Raw genomic sequence first — 20,365 nt, forward strand, 5'->3', positions numbered from 1 at the left:
TCTTCCAAAGCGCCTTCGCACCAGGGATCTCTTTTGAATCGCAACAGTGATGGTAATAATTGTGGTATCTGCTGTGTGACCCTGGGCGAGTCACTTCACTTCTCTGTGCCTCAGTTACCTCAGCTGTAAAAAATGGGGATTAAGACTGTCAGCCCCACGAGGGACGGGGACTGTGTCCGACCCGATTACCTGGCATCTACCCCAGTGCTTAGCGCGTAGTAAGCGCTTAACGAATACCACAGTTATTGTTTGTATGGATACGTATGTATATATGTTTGTACATATTTTTTACTCTATTTATTTATTTATTTTATTTGTACATATCTATTCTATTTATTTTATTTTGCTAGTATGTTTGGTTTTGTTCTCTGTCTCCCCCTTTTAGACTGTGAGCCCACTGTTGGGTAGGGACTGTCTCTATGTGTTGCCAATTTGTGCTTCCCAAGCGCTTAGTACAGTGCTCTGCACATAGTAAGCGCTCAATAAATACGATTGATTGATTGATTGATTGTTGGGTAGGGACTGTCTCTGTATGTTGCCAACTTGGACTTCCCAAGCGCTTAGTCCAGTGCTCTGCACATAGTAAGCGCTCAATAAATACGACTGATGATGATGATGACTTCCCAAGCGCTTAGTCCAGTGCTCTGCACACCGTAAGCGCTCAATAAATACGATGGATTGATTGATTGATATTGCCACCACAAACATCAGCCCCACTTTCGACTGACGGAGCACCTGCTTTTGTGCAGGACGCTGTTCTGAGGACTAGGAAAATGCGACAACATAAAAGGACGCACTGATTTAAAAGAAATGACGTACACTAATTAACCATCTTCATCATCATCAATCGTATTTATTGAGCGCTTACTGTGTGCAGAGCACTGTACTAAGCGCTTGGGAAGTACAAACTGGCAACATATAGAGACGGTCCCTGCCCAAACAAAGGAATCCAAAAGCTAATTCAATTCAAAAGTCCAACCGTTTCCCCCACCCGACCCCCGTTATTAATAGTACGGTATCTGTTAAGCGCTCACTGTGGGCCGGGCACTGTACTGAGTGCCGGGGTCGGTCCCTGCCCGACGTGGGGCTCCCCGTCTCGCCCCCCATTTTACAGACGAGGCACAGAGAAGTGAAGCGACTTGCTCTACGTCACAGAGCAGACGAGTGGCAGAAAACGGGATTAGTACCCGTGACCACGTCACCCCCCGGGCCTGGAATGCCCCCAATCCCTCTGCCCATCCGCCAAGCTCGCTCTCTTCCTCCCTTCAAGGCCCTGCTGAGAGCTCACCTCCTCCAGGAGGCCTTCCCAGACTGAGCCCCTTCCTTCCTCTCCCCCTCGTCCCCCTCTCCATCCCCCCCATCTTACCTCCTTCCCGTCCCCACAGCGCCTGTATATATGTCTGTACATATTTATTACTCTATTTATTTATTTATTTATTTTGCTTGTACATATCTATCCTATTTATTTTATTTTGTTCGTATGTTCGGTTTTGTTCTCTGTCTCCCCCTTTTAGACTGTGAGCCCACTGTTGGGTAGGGACCGTCCCTATACGTTGCCGACTTGGACTTCCCAAGCGCTTAGTCCAGTGCTCTGCACATAGTAAGCGCTCAATAAATACGACTGATTGATTGACCTTCTGATTCCCGGGCGCGGGTTCTATCCGATCAATCAGTCCATCGTATTTATCGAGCGCTTACTGTGTGCGGAGCACTGGACTAAGCGCTTGGGAGGTCCAAGTTGGCAACATCTAGAGACGGTCCCTACCCGACAGTGGGCTCACGGTCTCAAAAGGGGGAGACGGAGAACAAAACCAAACACACCAACAAAATAAATAGAATAGATATGTACAAGTAAAATAAATAAATAGAAACTACGGCGGGCTGCTTCTCAATATTCTCCGGGCTCCAGAAAAACCTCTTTCCTCGGTCCTAGGGAGGAATCCGGGAATGGGCCCCTAGGACTGTTTTGGCCACTTCCCAACCCTCCCCGGGATTCGGTTCACGCCCAGGCACCCCTTCGTTTATTCACTCGCACAAAAAAGAAGTTTTACGGTTCCCGGAAATTACCTGAGTGACCCTTTGGACCAGGCAGTCGTCTGCGTACGTCCCCTTGTGCGAACAGGGCAGACGTTCAAATCGTGGATCCTTGGCAATCCTGAGAGATGACGAAGCGATCAGCCGGTGGTAGTTACTGAGTGCCACCCGTGCGCGGAGGACTGTACCACCCGCTTGGGAGAGGAGTGCAATACGGCACAGTTGACAGGCGCATTTCCAGCCCACAGGGAGCTCAACCGTCCTTCCCTTCCCCACAGCACCTGTATATATGTTTGTACATATTTATTACTCTATTTATTTATTTATTTATTTATCTGTCTGTCTATTTATCTATTTATTTTTTTATTTATCTATTTATTTATCTATCTATTTATCTATCTATTTATCTATCTATTAATCCATCCATTTTTATTTATTTATTTATTTATTTGGGGAAGCAGCGTGGCTCAGTGGAAGGAGCCTGGGCTTCGGAGTCCAGGGGTCACGGGTTCAAATCCCGGCTCCCCCACGTGTCTGCTGTGTGGCCTCGGGCAGGTCGCTCAACTTCTCCGAGCCTCAGTTCCCTCATCTGTAAAATGGGGGTTAAGACGGTGAGCCCCACGTGGGACAACCTGATCGCCTTGTATCCCCCCAGTGCTTAAAACAGCACATAGTAAGCGCTTAACAAGTGCCATTATTATTATTATTTATTTATTTTACTTGTACATATCTATTCTATTTATTTTATTTTGTTAATATGTTTGGTTTTGTTCTCTGTCTCTGTCCTTCCCTTCCCCACAGCACCTGTATATATGTTTGTACATATTTATTACTCTATTTATTTTACTTGTACATATCTATTCTATTTATTTTATTTTGTTAATATGTTTGGTTTTGTTCTCTGTCTCTGTCCTTCCCTTCCCCACAGCACCTGTATATATGTTTGTACATATTTAGTACTCTATTTATTTTACTTGCACATATCTATTCTATTTATTTTATTTTGTTAATATGTTTGGTTTTGTTCTCTGTCTCTGTCCTTCCCTTCCCCACAGCACCTGTATATATGTTTGTACATATTTATTACTCTATTTATTTTACTTGTACATATCTGTTCTATTTATTTTATTTTGTTAATATGTTTGGTTTTCTTCTCTGTCTCCCCCTTTTAGACTGTGAGCCCACCGTTGGGTAGGGACCGTCTCTATATGTTGCCAACTTGTACTTCCCAAGCGCTTAGTCCAGTGCTCTGCACACGGTAAGCGCTCAATAAATACGATTGATTGATTGAGGGGAAGGCAGACATTAAAATAAACTACGGATAAGAGAAGCAGCACGGCTCAGTGGAAAGAGCCCGGGCTTTGGAGTCAGAGGCCATGGGTTCAAATCCCGGCTCCACCAATTGTCAGCTGTGTGACTTTGGGCAAGTCACTTCACTTCTCTGGGCCTCAGTTACCTCATCTGGAAAACTGAGATTGACTGTGAGCCCTCCCCGTGGGGCAACCTGATCACCTTGTAACCTCCCCGGCGCTTAGAACAGTGCTTTGCACACAGTAAGCACTTAATAAATCATCAATCGTATTTATTGAGCGCTTACTATGTGCAGAGCACTGTACTAAGCGCTTGGGAAGTACAAACTGGCAACATATAGAGATGGTCCCTACCCAACAGTGGGCTCACAGTCTAAACGCCATTATTATGATTATTATTATAAGGACGGGAGCGTGAGAGGTCGGGTGAATATCTAATCTTTAAATTAGTCGTATTTATCGAGAGCCTACTCTGTGCAGAGCTCTGTGCAAAGCGCTGGGGAGAGTCCAACGTAACAGAGTTGGCAACGAAACGCCGTGGGTCCGAATGCATGGTGACGCAGGAGTTGGAAAAAGGAGGGCTTAGTCGGAGGAGATGGGAATTTCATCGGAAGGGAAGCGGGAGGGAGGATGCGGGCGAAGAGGTGTCAGTCATCATCAATCGTATTTATTGAGCGCTTACTGTGTGCAGAGCACTGGACTAAGCGCTTGGGAAGTACAAGTCGGCAACACATAGAGACGGTCCCTACCCAACGGCGGGCTCACAGTCTAGAAGGGGGAGACAGAGAACAAAACCAAACATATTAACAAAATAAAATAAATAGAATAGATATGTACAAGTAAAATAGAGTATTAAATATGTACAAACATATATATAATATATATAAGTATAATAGATATACTATATATATAAGTATAATATATATAAGTAAAATAGAGTAATAAATATGTACAGACATATATATAATATATATAAGTATAATATATATACTATATATATAAGTATAATATATATAAGTAAAATAAATAGAGTAATAAATATGTGCAAACATATATACAGATATATATACACATATATATATGTGGTAAAGAGAGTTGGCATTAGAAGAGCGGAGTGTGGGAGCTGAGTTATAATGGGACCTCACCACTCAGTACAGTGCTTTGCACCCGGTAAGCGCTCAATAAATGCGCTGGAATGAACCAACGAATGAGGTAAAGTAGGAGAGGGAGACTGACGGTAGTAATTATTTACTGAGCACTTCAGCGCACTGTAATAAGCACTTGGGAGAGCCGATTGAGTGTTTTATCGCGGGTGGTGAGGACTTTCTGTCTGAGATAGATGGGGCGACTACTGGAGGATCTTGAGGAGTGGGGAGACATGGACTGAACGGTTTTTAGATGCTCCGGCTAGCAGAGTGAACCATAATAATAATTACGGTTGGCGTTCGGCGCTTACTATGCACCGAGCGCTGTTCTAAGCGCTGGGGCGGACACCAAGTCATCGGGCTTAACACAATCCCTGTCCCACCGGGGGCTCACAGTCTTAATCCCCATTTTACAGATGAGTTAAGGGAGGTCAGTCAGTCGTACTGAGAAGTTAAGTGACTTGTCCAAGGTCACACAGCAGGCCCCTGCTCTTTCCACTAGGCCATCCTGCTTCTGGGCAGCCTGGGGTGGGGAGGGGCAGAAGGCAAGGAGGACAACGAGGCGGCGGATGCAGTAATAATAATAATAATAACGACGGCATTTATTAAGCATTTACTATGTGCAAAACACTGTTCTAAGCGCTGGGGAGGTTGTCCCATGGGGGGCTCACAGTCTTAGTCCCCATTTTACGGAGGAGGCAACTGAGGCCCAGAGAAGTTAAGTGACTTGCCCAAAGTCACACAGCTGACAATTGGCAGAGCTGGGATTTGAACCCGTGACCTCTGACACCAAAGCCCGGGCTCTCTTCCACTGAGCCACGCTGCTTCTCTGTAAGCAAGTACGCTCTGCACACTGTAAGCACTCAATAAATACGACTGGACGCACCTGGGTGGAAAGGGCAGATTTTAGAACCGACAGGATTCGGTGACAAGCTGGATGCGTGGGCTGAATGAGAGGTAAGTCAAGGATAACGCCCAGGTTAGGGCCACTGAATAACTGTAAGGTTGCTTAGAACAGTGCTTTGCACGTAGTAAGCGCTTAATAAATGCCATTATTATTATTATGCCACTGAATAACTGTAAGGTTGCTCAGAACAGTGCTTTGCACATAGTAAGCGCTTAATAAATGCCATTATTATTATTATGCCACTGAATAACTGTAAGGTTGCTTAGAACAGTGCTTTGCACGTAGTAAGCGCTTAATAAACGCCATTATTATTATTATGCCACTGAATAACTGTAAGGTTGCTTAGAACAGTGCTTTGCACGTAGTAAGCGCTTAATAAATGCCGTTATTATTATTATGCCACCGAATAACTGTAAGGTTGCTTAGAACAGTGCTTTGCACGTAGTAAGCACTTAATAAACGCCATTATTATTATTATGCCACCGAATAACTGTAAGGTTGCTTAGAACAGTGCTTTGCACGTAGTAAGCACTTAATAAACGCCATTATTATTATTATGCCACCGAATAACTGTAAGGTTGCTTAGAACAGTGCTCTGCACATAGTAAGCCCTTAATAAATGCCACTGCGAGCTCCGGAGAAAAGTGGTGGTGTCTACAGTGACGGGGAAGACAGGGTTTGGGTGGGAAGTTGAGGAGTTCTGTTAAGTTTACGGGGTTGGTAGGACATCCAAGAAGAGCGGTCCCCGAGGCAGGAGGAAAGGAGAGACCGCAGAGGAGAGAGGTGAGGACGGGAGAGAAAGATCTGGGAATCGTCCACACGGAGATGCCAGTTGAAGCCGTGGGGGCGAATGAGTTATTCAAGGGGAGTGGGTGTCGAGTAGAAGGGGATCCACTACTGAGCCTCCTGGGGACCCCCAGTTAGAGGGTGGGAGGCCGAGGAGGAGCCTCCGAAAGAGACGGCGGTCAGAGACGCAGGAGGACAACCAGGAGAGGAGAGCGTCGGGGGAGCCGAGGTTAGATGATCTTTTCCGAAGAAGGGGGTGGTCCACAGTGCGGATGGCAGCTGAGCCGGGGAGGAGGATTAGGACGGAGCAGAGGCCGGGGGTTTTGGCAAGGAGGAGGTTACTGGTGACCTTAGAGAGGGCAGTTTCTGCCGAGTGAAAGGGGCGGAAGTCATCATCATCATCATCAATCGTATTTATTGAGCGCTTACTGTGTGCAGAGCACTGGACTAAGCGCTTGGGAAGTACAAGTTGGCAACATCTAGAGACGGTCCCTACCCAACAGTGGGCTCACAGTCTAAAAGGGGGAGACAAAACCAAACATACTAACAAAATAAACAGAATGGATATGTACAAGTAAAATAAAGTAATAAATATGTACAAACACATATACATATATACAGGTGCTGTGGGGAAGGGAAGGAGGTAAGATGGGGGGGATGGAGAGGGGGACGAGGGGGAGAGAAAGGAAGGGGCTCAGTCTGGGAAGACCTCCTGGAGGAGGTGAGCTCTCAGTAGGGCCTTGAAGGGAGGAAGAGAGATGGGTTGGCGGATGGGCAGAGGGAAGGCTACATGGGCCCGGCCCTGCCGTTTCCCCTGGGCCGGGGACACGAAGTCCACCTGATGGATTGGCAGTCCCCACAAAGGCGCCGCTCGGAGAGATCCACGTGGACAAACATCCCGGATATTTATTTATTTATTTTACTTGTACATTTCTATCCTATTTATTTTATTTTGTTGGTATGTTTGGTTCTGTTCTCTGTCTCCCCCTTTTAGACCGTGAGCCCGCTGTTGGGTAGGGACTGCCTCTGTGTGTTGCCAATTTGTACTTCCCAAGCGCTTAGTACAGTGCTCTGCACATAGTAAGCGCTCAATAAATACGACTGATTGATTGATTAGATCCGCCCTCCTGACGGGGGGCAGATTCCGGTAATTCAGACTGGAAGGGGGTCACGGAAAGAAAGGGGAGGCAACTCACGCAAGGAGTTTAGAGAGGAACAGGAGGAGGGAAACGGGGCCATCGCTGGAGGGAACAGTGAGGTCAAGAGAGGGTTTATTTGGGATAAGGGAGGCAAGAGCATTTTGAAAGCGACTGGAGAGTGAGCGGCGGGCATTCTGAAGAAAAGTAGCTGAACTATTAAGCCATCTCAGCCCCCCAACCTCCAGATTCAGAGCCATAATCCAGCTTTTTTCTCTTGGTGGTTTCAAGGCAATGTCCTTTCTCGACAATATCTGTGTTACCTCTAATGTGGACGGCCCTGGCTGTTATCTGAAAGGCAACGGGTGCATCTGAAAGATGCCAAATTTGTACATATTTATTACTCTATTTATTTATTTTACTTGTACATATCTATTTATTCTATTTCGTTAATATGTTTGGTTTTGTTCTCCGTCTCCCCCTTCTAGACTGTGAGCCCACTGTTGGGTAGGGACTGTCTCTATAGGTTGCCAACTTGCACTTCCCAAGCGCTTAGTACGGTGCTCTGCACACAGTAAGTGCTCAATAAATACGATTGATTGATTAATGATACCAAAATGAAATGCAGCTGGCTTAGTTATTGGGAGAATCTGACTTTTTTGAGGGGTGACGCGGGGGAAGGGGCAGTTTTATACTGTCTAAAACTAAACAGTTTTATTTTTATTTGAAACTACCCAATTGAGAATATTAGGAGCAGGAAGAGGACGGGTGGAGATATAAAGGCAGCTTCAGCATGCTCAGGTCCCCAAGGTTTAGACTTACCTCAGGGCCACTCGGTATTTCTGCCCCAGTTTTTCAATTTCAGCCATCACGCAGTCGGTTATACAGGGGATACCTGCCAGGATCAAATTCCCGTCAGTATACGAGCAGGACCGGCGCGCTGCAGGGAATTTACAGTTCTTCCTCCCGACCCGCAGGGAATTTACGGCTCTTCCTCCCGACCCGCCAACTTGTTCTTCACGCCTGAACTTGGGGAATCTGGGCAGAGTACGACTCTCTAAACAAACTGGGATCCGTTCACTGACTCGCAGGAGTAAAACCCATCTCGTCTCGGCTGGGAAATGTCTTTCCCAAACGCATTACGAGAGACTTGTTTCATTATAGTTTATCTGCCAAAGTTTAAGAGGCTCATATAAGCGCGGTTCCGGCCACGGCCGAAATTTATTTTCATGTCTGTCTCACCGTCTAGACTGTAAGCTCCTTATGGGCAGAAAGCGTGACTACCAACTCTGCTATAGTGTACTTTCCTGAGCGCCTAGTACAGGGCTCTGCACGCAGTAAGCACGGTCGATAAATGCGACTGACTGATTGAAAAGGGCTCTCGTACCTTTTCCCATTTGGAAATCTATTTGAAGACTTAATTCATCTGAAAGGAAGTTTTCCTGACTTTTCATTCCTCTCGGGCTACTCCATGTAATAATTAATAATTGTGGTATTTGTTAAGTGCTTAACTGTGTGCCAGGCACCCTTTTCCCTTTTGGAAATCTATTTGAAGACTTAGTTCATCTGAAAGGAAGTTTTCCTGACTTTTCATTCCTCTCGGGCTACTCCATGTAATAATTAATAATTATGGCATTTGTTAAACGCTTAACTGTGTGCCAGGCGTTGTACTAAGCGCTGGGGTGGATACAAGCGGATTGGGTTGGACACAGTCCCTGTCCCACGTGGGGCTCAATGGCTCATTTTACATGCGATTGACTGACTGAAAAGGGCTCATATCCCTTTTCCCTTTTGGAAATCTATTTGAAGACTTAATTCATCTGAAAGGAAGTTTTCCTGACTTTCCATTCCTCTCAGGCTACTCCATGTAATAATTAATAATTGTGGTATTTGTTAAGCGCTTAAATGTGTGCCAGGCACCGTACTAAGCGCTGGGGTGTATACACGCGGATTGGGTTGGACACAGTCCCTGTCCCACGTGAGGCTCGACGGCCCATTTTACATGCGATTGACTGACTGAAAAGGGCTCATATCCCTTTTCCCTTTTGGAAATCTATTTGAAGACTTAATTCATCTGAAAGGAAGTTTTCCTGACTTTCCATTCCTCTCAGGCTACTCCATGTAATAATTAATAATTGTGGTATTTGTTAAGCGCTTAAATGTGTGCCAGGCACCGTACTAAGCGCTGGGGTGGATACACGCGGATTGGGTTGGACACAGTCCCTGTCCCACGTGGGGCTCAACGGCCCATTTTACATGCGATTGACTGACTGAAAAGGGCTCATATCCCTTTTCCCTTTTGGAAATCTATTTGAAGACTTAATTCATCTGAAAGGAAGTTTTCCTGACTTTCCATTCCTCTCAGGCTACTCCATGTAATAATTAATAATTGTGGTATTTGTTAAGCGCTTAAATGTGTGCCAGGCACCGTACTAAGCGCTGGGGTGGATACACGCGGATTGGGTTGGACACAGTCCCTGTCCCACGTGAGGCTCGACGGCCCATTTTACATGCAATTCACTGATTGAAGTGGGCTCATATACCTTATCCCTTTTGGAAATCTATTTGAAGACTTAGTTCATCTGAAAGGAAGTTTCCCTGACTTTTCATTCCTCTCAGGCTACTCCATGTAATAATTAATAATTGTGGTATTACTGATTGAAAAGGGCTCATATCCCCTTTCCCTTTGGAAATCTATTTGAAGACTTAATTCACCTGAAAGGAAGTTTTCCTGACTTTTCATTCCTCTCAGGCTACTCCAAGTAATAATTAATAATTGTGGTATTTGTTAAGCGCTTAACTGTGTGCTAGGCACCGTATGTGTGTGCTAGACACTGTGTGCTAGGCACTGTGTGCTAAGCGCTGGGGTGGATACACGCAGATTGGGTTGGACACAGTCCCTGTCCCACTTGGGGCTCAACGGCCCATTTTACATGCGATTCACTGATTGAAAAGGGCTCATATCCCATTTCCATTTTGGAAATCTATTTGAAGACTAAATTAATCTGAAAGGAAGTTTTCCTGACTTTTCATTCCTCTTGGGCTACTCCATGTAATAATTAATAATTGTGGTATTACTGATTGAAAAGGGCTCATATCCCTTTTCCCTTTTGGAAATCTATTTGAAGACAATTCACCTGAAAGGAAGTTCTCCTGACTTTTCATTCCTCTCAGGCTACTCCAAGTAATAATTAATAATTGTGGTATTTGTTAAGCGCTTAACTGTGTGCTAGGCACCGTACTAAGCGCTGGGGTGGATACACGCGGATTGGGTTGGACACAGTCCCTGTCCCACGTGGGGCTCAGCGGCCCATTTTACATGCGATTGACTGATTGAAAAGGGCTCATATCCCTTTTCCCTTTTGGAAATCTATTTGAAGACTTAATTAATCTGAAACGAAGTTTTCCCGACTTTCCATTCCTCTCAGGCTACTCTATGTAATGATTAATAATTGTGGTATTTCTTAAGCGCTTAACTGTGTGCCAGGCACCGTACTAAGCGCTGGGGTGGATACACGCGGATTGGGTTGGACACAGTCCCTGTCCCATGCGGGGCTCACCGTCCCATTTTACAGATGAGGGAACTGAGGCCCAGAGAAGTGAAGTCACTTGCCCAGGGCCACAGGGCAGACGAGGGGCGGAGCCGGGATTAGAACCCACGACCTTCGGACTCTCAGGCCCGGGCTGAAGCCACTATGCTTCTCACTTCACCACGTGCCTCGCTCTCACCTCTCTCATCCGCGACCAATCAATCAATCAATCAATCGTATTTATTGAGCGCTTACTGTGTGCAGAGCACTGTACTAAGCGCTTGGGAAGTACAAGTTGGCAACACATAGACGGTCCCTACCCAACAGTGGGCTCCCAGTCTAAAAGACTCAGAAGTCGTGGGTTCTAATCCCGCCTCCACCACCTGTCAGCTGGGTGACTTTGGGCAAGTCACTTCACTTCTCTGGGCCTCAGTTCCCTCGTCTGTCAAATGGGAAGGCTGTGAGCCCCCCCGCCGTGGGCCAACCTGATCACCTTGTAACCTCCCCAACGCTTAAGAACAGTGCTCTGCACATAGTAAGCGCTTTTATTTGTGCATATTTATTCTATTTATTTTATTTGTTAATATGTTTTGTTCTCTGTCTCCCCCTTCTAGACTGTGAGCCCGCTGTTGGGTAGGGACCGTCTCTGTTGCCAACTTGTACTTCCCAAGCGCTTAGTACAGTGCTCTGCACATAGTAAGCGCTCAATAAATATGATTGAATGAATGAATGAATAAATAAATGCCATTATTATTATTATGCCACTGAATAACTGTAAGGTTGCTCAGAACAGTGCTTTGCACATAGTAAGCGCTTAATAAATGTCATTATTATTATTATTATGCCACTGAATAACTGTAAGGTTGCTCAGAACAGTGCTTTGCACATAGTAAGTGCTTAATAAATGCCATTATTATTAGTATGCCATTGAATAACTGTAAGGTTGCTCAGAACAGTGCTTTGCACATAGTAAGCGCTTAATAAATGCTATTATTATTATTATTATGCCACTGAATAACTGTAAGGTTGCTCAGAACAGTGCTTTGCACATAGTAAGAGCTTAATAAATGCTATTATTATTATTATTACGCCATTGAATAACTGTAAGGTTGCTCAGAACAGTGCTTTGCACATAGTAAGCGCTTAATAAATGCCATTATTATTATTATTATGCCACTGAATAACTGTAAGGTTGCTCCTCAAAACAGTGCTCTGCACATAGTAAGCGCTTAATAAATGCCATCATTATTATTATTATGCCACTGAATAACTGTAAGGTTGCTCAGAAAAGTGCTTTGCACATAGTAAGAGCTTAATAAATGCCATTATTATTATTATTACGCCATTGAATAACTGTAAGGTTGCTCAGAACAGTGCTCTGCACATAGTAAGCGCTTAATAAATGCCATTATTATTATTATTGAGTAACTGTAAGGTTGCTCGGAACAGTGCTCTGCACATAGTAAGCGCTTAATAAATGCCATCATTATTATTATTACGCCACTGAATAACTTGCTCGTAGCCGTCCCCCCGGGACCGGCCATGGCTTTACACCCGACGCCTTCCAACTCACACCCGAGGAGGCCTTCTCGGATTAACGCCTCGTCTCTCAGAGCCCCCAAACCGCCCCTTTGTCACTTCTTTGCCTCCTAACCACAGTGAACCAAGAACCCATTTTACATTCCTTACGTGCCCGATAAGCGGTCGCTCAAGGACGTAGCCCCCTTTTCCTTCCTCCTCCTGCCTGGAAATGACTTTAGGGGGTCGTCCCTTTTAGGCTGTAAAATTCTAGAGGGCAAGAATAACTCTATCATAGGATACCGTACTCTCCCGTACTCAGTACAGTGCTCGGCCCGAAGCAGGCCCTCGACAAACACAACTGACTGATGTCCTCTGAAACCCGCCCCCGTTTTCCTCCGCATCTACGTTCTCACGGTCGCCCCGGAGATGAAGCTTCGACCCGAGGAGGGAGGAATTGCTAATAGACGGAGCACGGAAGAAGAGGCGCGTCAGGCGCCGGGCTCCTAAGGCGACGGCTCACATTTGGCGTAGAGGCAGTCCATCATCGACTGCACCAAGTCCAGTTTGGCCTTAATGGAGAAGTTGATGAAGTTGGTGTCGACCAGGATGTAGTACGGAGGCCCCAGCTGGGTGTTGTACTGGAAGAATAAGCAGGACGGATGCTGGGGGCTGGGGAAACACAGAGAGGTAGAAATGGAGCCATCCGACCTTCCCCGCAACGTTCCCCACCCACGCGGGCGCCGTCCCCGGCCCGCCGACGCGTGACGTCTCCAGAGAAATACCTCTTCTGCTAGGCAGGGACAGTTCGGGGCGAAAGACGCTCCAAAGCCCAATTTCCTTTTACTCCCCAAAGTTCAATGAACTTGGAAGATGAAGGCCGCCGTGAAAATCCCGGAATCCATCTCTCCCGAGCGAGATTATCAATAATAAGAAGAATAACGATGATAATAATGATGAGGACAGTGCACTTATTGCACGGCAAATAGACAGAGGATCATCAGGTCCTCCACGGGGCTTAGAGTCCAAGCAGGAGGGAGAACAGGCACTGCATCCCCATTTTCCAGCCATGTTCCAGATATGAGAGAACTGAGGCACAGAGAAGCGTCAGTGCCTCAGTTCCCTCGTCTGTAAAATTGGGACGGGGACTGTAAGAGCCCCACACGGGACAAGGACTGTGTTCAACCCGATTTACTTGTATCCACCCCAGCGCTGAGTACGGTGCCCGGCACATAGTAAGCGCTTAAATACCATCATTATCATTATGAAGTGGCCCGGATTAGAACCCGGGTCCTCGGACTCTCAGAGCCACGCTCTTTCCACTGGAGCACGGCGCTTCCCTACTGATCATTCATTCATTCAATCGTATTTATTGAGCGCTTACTGTGTGCAGAGCGCTGTACTAAGTGCTTGGGAAGTACGAGTTGGTGACATATAGAGACGGTCCCTACCCAACAGCGGGCTCATTCATTCAATCGTATTTACTGATCGCTTACTGTGTGCACAGCACTGTACTAAGCGCTTGGGAAGTCCAAGTTGGCGACATATAGAGACGGTCCCTACCCAACAGCGGGCTCATGCATTCAATCGTATTTATTGAGCGCTTACTGTGTGCAGAGCACTGTACTAAGCGCTTGGGAAGTCCAAGTTGGCGACATATAGAGACGGTCCCTACCCAACAGCGGGCTCATTCATTCAATCGTATTTATTGAGCGCTTACTGTGTGCAGAGCACTGTACTAAGCGCTTGGGAAGTCCAAGTTGGCGACATATAGAGGCGGTCCCTACCCAACAGCGGGCTCATGCATTCAATCGTATTTATTGAGCGCTTACTGTGTGCAGAGCACTGTACTAAGCGCTTGGGAAGTCCGAGTTGGCGACATATAGAGGCGGTCCCTACCCAACAACGGGCTCACAGTCTAGAAGTCGTATTGAAGTCCTTCCTCATAGGGAGGAGTATTTGAAGGGCGCCCGCGGAACCAGGCTTTGGATAGTCCCCCGACGCCCGTGGGCAACTTAATAATAATAACTGTCGTCCTTGTTGAGCGCTTACTAAATGCCAGGCACTGTACTAAGCGCGGGGGTGGCTACGAGCTCATCAGGTTGGACACAGTCCCCGTCCCACAGGGGCTCGCGATCTCCTTTGTATTCCTGCCCCAGGATCTCCTTCCTAAATGCCGGGGTCCCCCCTCCCACACGCCCGACGGGAGGGTGAAAAGAGCCGCTCGCCGCGGCTTCGCAAGCCCCTCTCCGGCGGAAACTTACACTTCTCTTTCCTTCAGGGCACTGGGATCTTTCTTCACCGTCTTTTTCGGTTTCAACCGATCCTTTTCTTTCCTGGAAGAACGTAGAGCAAATTACGCGCAGGGAAGGAAAAGGATCCTGCCAACAGATGACCTCCGCCCGCCGAGGGAAGGGCAAATATTTTCAGGCTCCGGCGGGGAAAGGATGGGTTATTCCGGAGTCTCTGCCACCTTCTTCCCGAGAGGAAGCGGCTGGGGGGAGGAGAACTTAGCCAAGCACGGGTAAACCGGGAGGGGAAGAAAAAAAGGGTCCCCAGAACCTAATACTGTCGGCTCCCTGGTGAGTCCCTCCCTCCACCTTCAAACATTCGCCAGACTCGAAAGCCCCGTCCGGACTTCCCGGAGGAGAACGATCTTCCTGTCCCAGCTCCTCAGACGGTTTGCGGGTACCCACTTTCTTCCCTCTCGGCGCCCTTCGTGCCCCAGCATACGGCCACTTCACTCCACTCCAGTACCGCGACGCCGGCCAGCCCCGGTTCCCTCCGTGACTAAATCCCGCTGGTTGGATCTCCGAAACATTGCTAAAATCCACCCTTTCCTCTCCATCTCAACTGCTACCGCCTGAGTCCGCTCACTTATCCCATCCCGCCTGGATTACCGTGCCGGCCTCCTTGCTGACCTCCCTGCCTCCTGTCTCTCCCCACTCCCCATTTCACCCTGCTGCCCGGACCATTTTTCTACAAAAATGTTCAGGTGGTGTCTCCCCACTCCTCAAGAACCCCACCTCCGCATCCCACAGAAACTCCTCACCACCTGCCCCCTCAATCAACCCATCAATCGTATTAATTGAGCGCTCACTGTGCGCAGGGCACTGTACTAAGCGCTTGGGAAGTCCAAGTTCATCATCAATCGTATTTATTGAGCGCTTACTGTGTGCAGAGCACTGTACTAAGCGCTTGAACTTCACTGCTCTCCCATTCCAACCCAGCCGGCACAGTTTGTTCCCCTCTTGCCAACCTTCTCACCGTACCTCCATCTAGTCTATCGCGACGCCGACCTCTCGCCCACGTCCCACCTCGGGCCCGGGATACCCTCCCACTTGCCCTCCCCGCCTTCAAAGCCTTACTGAAGGCCCGTCTCCTCCGGGGAGCCTTCCCTGACTCTTCTCCCACTCCCTTCTGCGTCGTTCAAACTCCTTCATTCATCCTCCCTCCCTTCCCCACGGCACATCCGTACACTCCTGAATAGACCTGTAATGATTTATTTATATTAGCGTCTGTCCGCTAATATAAATATATTATAGATATAGTAGAGTAGATATATAGTATATAGATATACTAGTATATATCTATAGTATAGATATATAATAGTAATATAGTAATATATATACATATATATATCTATATATATATATATACATATAGTTGAGCGCTTACTGAATGCCAGGCACTGTACTAAGCGCAGGGGTGGCGACGAGCTAATCAGTATAGTAGAGTAGATATATAGTATATAGATATACTAGTATATATCTATAGTATAGATATATAATAGCAATATAGTAATATATATATATATATATATATATATATATATATATATATATATATATATAGTTGAGCGCTTACTGAATGCCAGGCACTGTACTAAGCGCAGGGGTGGCGACGAGCTAATCAGTATAGTAGAGTAGATATATAGTATATAGATATACTAGTATATATCTATAGTATAGATATATAATAGTAATATAGTAATATATATACATATATATATCTATATATATGTATACATATAGTTGAGCGCTTACTGAATGCCAGGCACTGTACTAAGCGCAGGGGTGGCGACGAGCTAATCAGTATAGTAGAGTATATATATAGTATATAGATATACTAGTATATATCTATAGTATAGATATATAATAGCAATAAAGTAATATATATATATAGTTGAGCGCTTACTGAATGCCAGGCACTGTACTAAGCGCAGGGGTGGCGACGAGCTAATCAGTATAGTAGAGTAGATATATAGTATATAGATATACTAGTATATATCTATAGTATAGATATATAATAGTAATATAGTAATATATAGATGTATATATAGTATCTATATATATAGTATCTACATATATATAGTATCCATATATACATAGTATCTACATATATATAGTATCTATATCTATATATAGATGTAGATATAGATATAGATATGCTAGTATAGTAGATATATTCCCTCTAGGCAGGGAATATATCTGATGCTATACTGATTCTCCCAAGTGCTTTGCACATGGTAAGTGCTCAATCAATCAATCAATCGTATTTATTGAGCGCTTACTGTGTGCACAGCACTGGACTAAGCACTTGGGAAGTCCAAGTTGTGGCGACGAGCTAATCAGTATAATAGAGTAGATATGTAGTATACAGATATACTAGTATAATAATAGTAATATAGCAATATATAGATATATATATAGTATCTATATATATAGTATCTACATATATATAGCATCTATACATAGAGAGAGATACTATAGTAATATAGTATCTATATATATAGATATACTAGTATAGTAGATATATTCCCTCTAGGCAGGGATTATATCTGATGCTATACTGACCCTCCCAAGTGCTCTGCACACGGTAAGCGCTCAATCAATCCATCAATCAATCAATCAATCGTATTTATTGAGCGCTTACTGTGTGCAGAGCCCTGAACTAAGCGCTTGGGAAGTCCAAGTTGGCAACATAGAGAGACGGTCCCTACCCAACAGTGGGCTCACGGTCTAAAAGGGGGAGACAGGGAACAAAACCAAACATACTAACAAAATAAAATAAATAAAATCAATGGGATTGAATGAACAAATTCATTCACTCATTCATTCAATCGTATTTATTGAGCGCTTACTGTGTGCAGAGCACTGGACTAAGCGCTTGGGAAGTCCAAGTTGGCAACATAGAGAGACAGTCCCTACCCAACAGTGGGCTCACAGTCTGAAAGTGGAAGACGGGGAACAAAACCAAACATACTAACAAAATAAAATATATAAAATAAATGCGATTGAATGAACAAGTTCATTCATTCATTCATTCATTCAATCGTATTTATTGAGCGCTTACTGTGTGCAGAGCACAGGACTAAGCGCTTGGGAAGTCCAAGTTGGCAACGTATAGAGACGGTCCCTACCCAACAGTGGGCTCACAGTCTAAAAGGGGGAGACGGGGAACAAAACCAAACATACTAACAAAATAAAAGAAATAAAATCAATGCGATTGAATGAACAAATTCATTCATTCATTCAATCGTATTTATTGAGCGCTTACTGTGTGCAGAGCACTGGACTAAGCGCTTGGGAAGTCCAAGTTGGCAACGTATAGAGACGGTCCCTACCCAACAGTGGGCTCACAGTCTAAAAGGGGGAGACGGAACAAAACCAAACACACTAGCAAAATAAAATAAATAAAATCAATGCGATTGAATGAATGAATTGAGGGCCCATCTCCTCCAAGAGGCCTTCCCAGACTAAGCCCCACTTTTCCTCATCTTCCGTTCCCTTCTGCTCTCTCTGCTCTTCCCCGCTTCCAGCCCCACGGCACTTGGATATGTATCTGTCATTTTATTTACTTTTATTGATGTCTGTCTCCCCCACTCTAGACTTTGAGCTCTGTCACTGTTTATTGATGTACTTTCGCCAGCGCTTAGTACAGCGCTCTGCACGCAGTAAGCGCTCGATGAACACAACTGAATGAACGGACGAACCCACCCCACCTCTTCGGATACGAGAAGCAGCGGGACTTATTGGGAAGAGTCCGGCCTTGGGACTCAGAATCAATCAATCGTATTTATTGAGCACTTACTGTGTGCAGAGCACTGTACTAAGCGCTTGGGAAGTCCAAGTTGGCAACATATAGAGACGGTCCCTACCCAACAGTGGGCTCCCAGTCTAAAAGACTCAGAAGTCGTGGGTTCTAATTCCGCCTCCACCACCTGCCAGCTGGGTGACTTGGGGCAAGTCACTTCACTTCTCTGGGCCTCAGTTCCCTCGTCTGTCAAATGGGAAGACTGTGAGCACCCCCCGTGGAACAACGTGATCACCCTGTAACCTCCCCAACGCTTAAGAACAGTGCTTTGCCCATAGTAAGCGCTTAATAAATGCCATTACGATTATTATTATGCCATTGAATAACTGTAAGGTTGCTCAGAACAGTGCTTTGCACATAGTAATCACTTAATAAATGCCATTATTATGCCACTGAATAACTGTAAGGCTGCTCAGAACAGTGCTTTGCACATAGTAAGCACTTCAGAAATGCTATTTTTATTATTATTATGCCACTGAATAACTGTAAGGTACAAACATATATAGGCCTTCCCAGACTGACCCCCTTCCTTCCTCTCCCCCTCGTCCCCCCTCCATCCCCCCCATCTTACCTCCTTCCCTTCCCCACAGCACCTGGATATATGGATATATGTTTGTACAGATTTATTACTCTATTTATTTATTTATTTTACTTGTACCTATCTATACTATTTATTTTATTTTGTTAGTATGTTTGGTTTTGTTCTCAGTCTCCCCTTTCTAGACTGTGAGCCCACTGTTGGGTAGGGACCGTCTCTATATGTTGCCAGCTTGTACTGCCCAAGCGCTTAGGACAGTGCTCTGCACACAGTAAGCGCTCAATAAATACAATTGATTGATTGATTATTATTATTATTATGCCACTGAATAACTGTAAGGTTGCTCAGAACAGTGCTTTGCACACAGTAAGCGCTTAATAAATGCCATTATTATTATTATTATGCCATCAAATAACTATAAGGTTGCTCAGAACAGTGCTTTGCACATAGTAAGCGCTTAATAAATGCCACTATTATTATTATTACGCCATTGAATAACTGTAAGGTCGCTCAGAACAGTGCTTTACATAGTAAGTGCTTAATAAATGCCATTATTATTCTTATTATGCCATTGAATAACTGTAAGGTTGCTCAGAACAGTGCTTTGCACATAGTAAGTGCTTAATAAATGTCATTATTATTATTATTATTATGCCATTGAATAACTGCAAGGTTGCTTAAAACAGTGCTTTGCACACAGTAAGTGCTTAATAAATGCCATTATTATTATTATTATACCACTGAATAACTGTATGGTTGCTCAGAACAGTGCTTTGCACATAGTAAGTGCTTAATAAATGCCACTATTATTATTATTATGCCATTGAATAACTGTAAGGTTGCTCAGAACAGTGCTTTGCACATAGTAAGCGCTTAATAAATGCCATTACTATTATTATTATTATGCCACTGAATAACTGTAAGGTTGCTCAGAACAGTGCTATGCACATAGTAAGCGCTTAATAAATGCCATTATTATTACTATTATACCACTGAATAACTGTAAGGTTACTCAGAACAGTGCTTTGCACATAGTAAGTGCTTAATAAATGCCACTATTATTATTATTATGCCATTGAATAACTGTAAGGTTGCTCAAAACAGTGCTATGCACATAGTAAGCGCTTAATAAATGCCATTACTATTATTATTATGCCATTGAATAACTGTAAGGTTGCTTAGAGCAGTGCTTTGTACATAATAAGCACTTAATAAATGCCATTATTATTATTATTGAATAACTGTAAGGTTGCTCAGAAGAGTGCTTTGCACATAGTAAGCGCTTAATAAACACCATTATTATTATTATTGTTATTATGCCACTGAATAACCGTAAGGTTGCTCAGAACAGTGCTTTGCACATAG

At 44.8% G+C, this 20,365-nt stretch overlaps 1 protein-coding gene across 1 annotated transcript in view; it reads right to left on the reverse strand.

Moving 5' to 3' along the window:
- The window catches only part of FCF1 (FCF1 rRNA-processing protein), a 34,363-nt gene that overhangs the window by 7,641 nt on the left and 6,357 nt on the right, over nucleotides 1-20,365 (reverse strand). Inside the window, exons 3-6 of the mRNA XM_038765648.1 lie at nucleotides 14,631-14,702; nucleotides 12,890-13,038; nucleotides 8,141-8,213; nucleotides 2,068-2,155 (exon numbers count right to left, since the gene is read on the reverse strand). Coding sequence (XP_038621576.1) covers nucleotides 2,068-2,155; nucleotides 8,141-8,213; nucleotides 12,890-13,038; nucleotides 14,631-14,702 — 382 coding nt within the window. The remainder of the gene's footprint in view (nucleotides 1-2,067; nucleotides 2,156-8,140; nucleotides 8,214-12,889; nucleotides 13,039-14,630; nucleotides 14,703-20,365) is intronic.

This window comes from Tachyglossus aculeatus, chromosome 23 (genome assembly GCF_015852505.1).
Source record: "Tachyglossus aculeatus isolate mTacAcu1 chromosome 23, mTacAcu1.pri, whole genome shotgun sequence".
NCBI lineage: Eukaryota > Metazoa > Chordata > Mammalia > Monotremata > Tachyglossidae > Tachyglossus > Tachyglossus aculeatus.